The sequence below is a fragment of the Echinops telfairi genome, unplaced genomic scaffold (genome assembly GCF_000313985.2).
Source record: "Echinops telfairi isolate 266 unplaced genomic scaffold, ASM31398v2 ScPeMD7_443;HRSCAF=831, whole genome shotgun sequence".
In the NCBI taxonomy this organism is placed as follows: Eukaryota; Metazoa; Chordata; class Mammalia; order Afrosoricida; family Tenrecidae; genus Echinops; species Echinops telfairi.
Window position 1 is genome coordinate 7,201,090 of NW_022104341.1, and position 3,937 is coordinate 7,205,026.

Below are 3,937 nucleotides of genomic sequence, written 5' to 3' on the forward strand. Positions count from 1 at the left end.
AGCCCCTAATAAAATGTTTAAAAAAAAAAAAAAAAAGAAGTTAGCAATAGAGATGGCATATGATGAAACATTCCAATGCTATGCATATATCCTTGAGAAATAAAAGCTGTGACACAAATAGAAAAAAAAAAAAAAGAAAAGAACTGTCCCAGAAAACCCACCCAAGTGGCCACGTCCATTCTGACCCATAGAGACCCTCTAGGCTGGCGTAGAACTGCCCCACAGGGTTTCTGAGACCATAAGCTTTTGTTTTCTAAAGGCTTGGCAAAAAGGACTTATTGAATCCAATAAGATGACAGAAAATCAAAAGTGAAAAAAAAACTCACTGCCATAGAGTTCATTCTAACTCATAGTGACCCTACAGGACAAGCTAGAACTGTCCCTGTGGGTTTCTGAGACTGTAACCCCTTATGGGAGTAGAAAGTCTCATTTTTCCACCTTGGAGTGGCTGGTGGTTTCAAACCGCTGACCTTACAGTTAGCAGCCCAGTGCATAGCCACTAACCAACAGAGGACTTCCTGGAAATTTAGTTGACTATTCGGGCACCCTGAAGTGATGCCTGGGCCTCTTTAAAGGTTTGCTCCATGTCTATGGGAACTCCTGGCTGCTGGCTCCGGTGTGGCACCCACCGCGTTTACCGTGCTTCAGCTGCCAGATCCTGTATCAATTGCCAAGGCTGTGAATCTTTATGGTAGACTGCCAACATCTTTCCCCTGGGTTTGAACCGCCAACCTTTCAGTTAGCAGGCAAGAGCTTACCCACGGTGCCGCCCAGGCTCCATTAATAATAATTGTCATAAGGGACTGACCGAAAGAGGAACATTAGGTGGCAGAAGGGGGTGTAACAGGAGTCTTCGGGGTTAGGAGCAGTGTCCTTTTGAAAGTGACATTTAGGCTGAGAGCTGAGGGAGGTAGGAGGGAGCCAGCAGAAGGGCTGAAAAGGGTGTGTTCAAAGCCCACCCCCACTCCCCAGGAGGGAGCATAATAAGCAGAGGGAAGATTCTTGGAGGAAAGCAGAGAAATGGGCAGAGGCCAGGATAGGAAAGGCCTTGCAGCCCTTAGGAAGGCACTGGATTTTATCCCAAGAGCTTCAGGAAGCTACAGACAGAAGCCAGGGTTTTGAGTGGGAGAATACTGTGGTTGGATGTGCGCTCTCAGAGTGGACAGGGCCTGCTGGAGGACGGGTGTGGCTGCACAGACAAGTCAGGAGGCTTCAGGGGCGGGGCAGGCAGGAGTGACACTGGCGAGAGCAAGGTCAGAAGTAGTGGGGCTGGGTTTGGGCAAATACACAGGAGAAGAGAGCCAGGCGCTTGGGTTGTTGGCAACAGCTCGCTCACAGGCTTCCCATGAGGCCTCTCGGGGTGGCCAGATCCTGTCCATTTCTGCAGAGGAGAAGCAGCCTTTCGCACCCTCTCGGGGATGCCTGGGGTCCAGGCCCTGCCCTTGAGTCAGCATGCACCTCACCGAGGAGTGTTACTCATGAAGGGCTCACACCCTGGCTGGCTGACGGAAAATCATGTCGGGCTCTCGTCAAGCACCCCAGGGTAAGGAGAACCCGTCTTAGCTCAGGAAGGAACTGCTGGGGTGAGCTAGGCCCACAGCTCGTCCAGGGCGGATCACCTCTCTCCTGGGATTTGGTGGGGTCATGTTGTCTTCACCCACACATCCCCTCTCTCTCCAGGTCCGAAGGCCCAGCCTGGCCTTGTCATGCTAATGCTTCCAATGGTCAAACTGAACTCTGAAAGACCCTGAAACTTGGTCGATTAAATGCCTGCTGCTTGGCTCAGACAGTGGCCCCGCTAGGAGGCTTGAGTTGAGGAGCAGAGGTCGCCACCAGTTTGAGAAACGCCAAGGCAATGCAATGATTGCGTCCGCTTGATCCATTTGATCGCTTGGGCATAAGCGGAGCTTCCGTGGAACCGTAATGCATGGTGAACACTTAACAAAGGCTTCTGGCCTCTCTGCTCCCAGCTCGCCTGGCACATTCCAAAAGCAGCTTGAAGGTGGCAGTGGGGGTGGGTGGGGGGCGCAGTAGAAAGAGGGGGACCGGGGAAAGAAACGAGGAGCTGATACCAAGGGCTTAAGTGGAGAGCAAGTATTTTGAGAATGAGGAGGGCAACGAATGTATGAATGTGCTTGACACAATGGATGGATGTATGGATTGTGATGAGTTGTTTGAGCCCCCAATAAAATGATTTCAAAAAAAAAAGAACGAGGAGACTGGGCTTGGGTTCTAATCTCTCCAGCAGACACCTGAGTTCCAAAGGACAAGCTACTTGACCTCTGCAAGCCTCCAGGCCCTAAAATGTTCAGCGGAACAACGACGTATGTTTCACAGGGTTCTTGTGGGCTGGTGGGAGACAGCCTGCAAAGCCCTCGGCTATGCCTGGGACAGGGACCGGTGAGTGTCAGAGCAGACCTGTGCTCCAGAGGGGGTTACTGCAGTAGGTGGTTTGGGGGAAGCACATCACCAGGCCTTTCTTCCAAGGCACCTCTGGGTGCACTTGGATATTTTGGTTAGCATCCAGACAGGTGAACCCTTTGTTCCACCAGGGACTCCCCTGGCACACAGAACACATAGCATTTAATTCTTACCCCTGGAGTTGGGGGCCCTGGGGGCGTCGTCGTTATACATTGGACTGCTAGCTGCCAGGTCAGCAGTTCAAAACCACCAGCCTGTCTGAGGGAGAAAGAGGAGGCACTTTCTCCTCCGGTCAGTAAAGATTAACAGTCTCGGAAACGCACACGGGCTCTGCTCTGTGGGGCGTCATGAGTCTGGATCGCCTCAATGGCAGTGAGATTGGGTTTGGGATCCCTGGACGTCAGTGCTCAAAGAGACAGACGACAGAGCTCGCCAACCCCATCTCCTGGCATCTTGGGCTGAGTTTTCTGATGATTGATTTGGCAAAGATCTGAGCCAGAAATATTTCTGGTCACCAGGGCTTCTAAGGTATGGCGATGTTGGCTACCACTGACCAAAGCGTTGGTCCTACCTACCCTCTCTCCATTCCCTACCCCTCCAAAAAACCATGAACTCAGAATTAGCAGAACCAGTATTAGGAGTGAGCACCAAGACCAGGCAGACACCCAGCCCTTGGAACAGGTGTCCCATCTGGAAGAGGTTGTTTCGGGGCCTGTCTGCAGTGTGACGCCAGTGCACACCCTTCATCCCCCTTACCCACCTCTGCTCCCTTCCTGGTAAGGGTGGGCGGGTGCAAGCCGGAGCCTGCAGTCCTCCTGGGCCCCTCCCCCTGCTGCGGCCCTCCGGTCCCGGCCCCAGGCCCAGCGCGCACTCACGCAGTGCAGTTCCCAGGCGACGTGGTGATGCTGTCTTCCAGCTCCATGTTGGTGGCCAGGTTGGCGAAGCCGTGCGGCAGCTCGTCCCACTCGTCGAAGCGGATGCCCGTGCCCAGGGAGTAGCGGCCCTCAGCGCATGGCTTACACGACTGGTCCTTCATATCCAGAAACTCCCCTGCGTTGCAGGAGAAGGCTGGAAAGCCAGAGAGGGGGCAAGGGGAGCGGTGTGAGTGCCCTGCTGCACCAGGAGAAGGGGCGATGGGGGTGGGGTGCGAAGGGAGAAACACATTAGGCGGGGTGCACACTGCATGCCTCCATTGGCAGGAAATGTCCATCACAGGCAAATCCTCGAAGCCAGAAAGACTGGTGGGCGCTAGGGGCCGAGGGGAGGGAGGCACGGGAGAGACTGTCACTGGGTACACAGTTCTTTTGGGGTGGGGTGGGGGAGGTGTCACACAAGAGCTCTGGAATGAGGTCATGGTGACACGGTTGGGCAGTTCTGGGATTGCGTGAAACACCACTGAGCTGCACGCATTGAAAGGATGCGGGTTGTGGTATGTGGATTCTATCTCAAAACCCGCCAGAAGTCACCAGCTCCAACTTGGTCAGAGTCCAACTGCCCCCTAGGGCTTTCAAGACTG

The 3,937-nt window shown here is 53.9% G+C and overlaps 1 protein-coding gene across 1 annotated transcript in view; it reads right to left on the bottom strand.

Annotated features, from left to right (window-relative positions):
* The window catches only part of ELAPOR1 (endosome-lysosome associated apoptosis and autophagy regulator 1), an 88,657-nt gene that overhangs the window by 37,325 nt on the left and 47,395 nt on the right, over nucleotides 1-3,937 (bottom strand). The window contains exon 3 of the mRNA XM_045292016.1: nucleotides 3,297-3,489. Within this exon, the coding sequence (XP_045147951.1) occupies nucleotides 3,297-3,457 (161 nt within the window). The 5' untranslated portion in view covers nucleotides 3,458-3,489. The remainder of the gene's footprint in view (nucleotides 1-3,296; nucleotides 3,490-3,937) is intronic.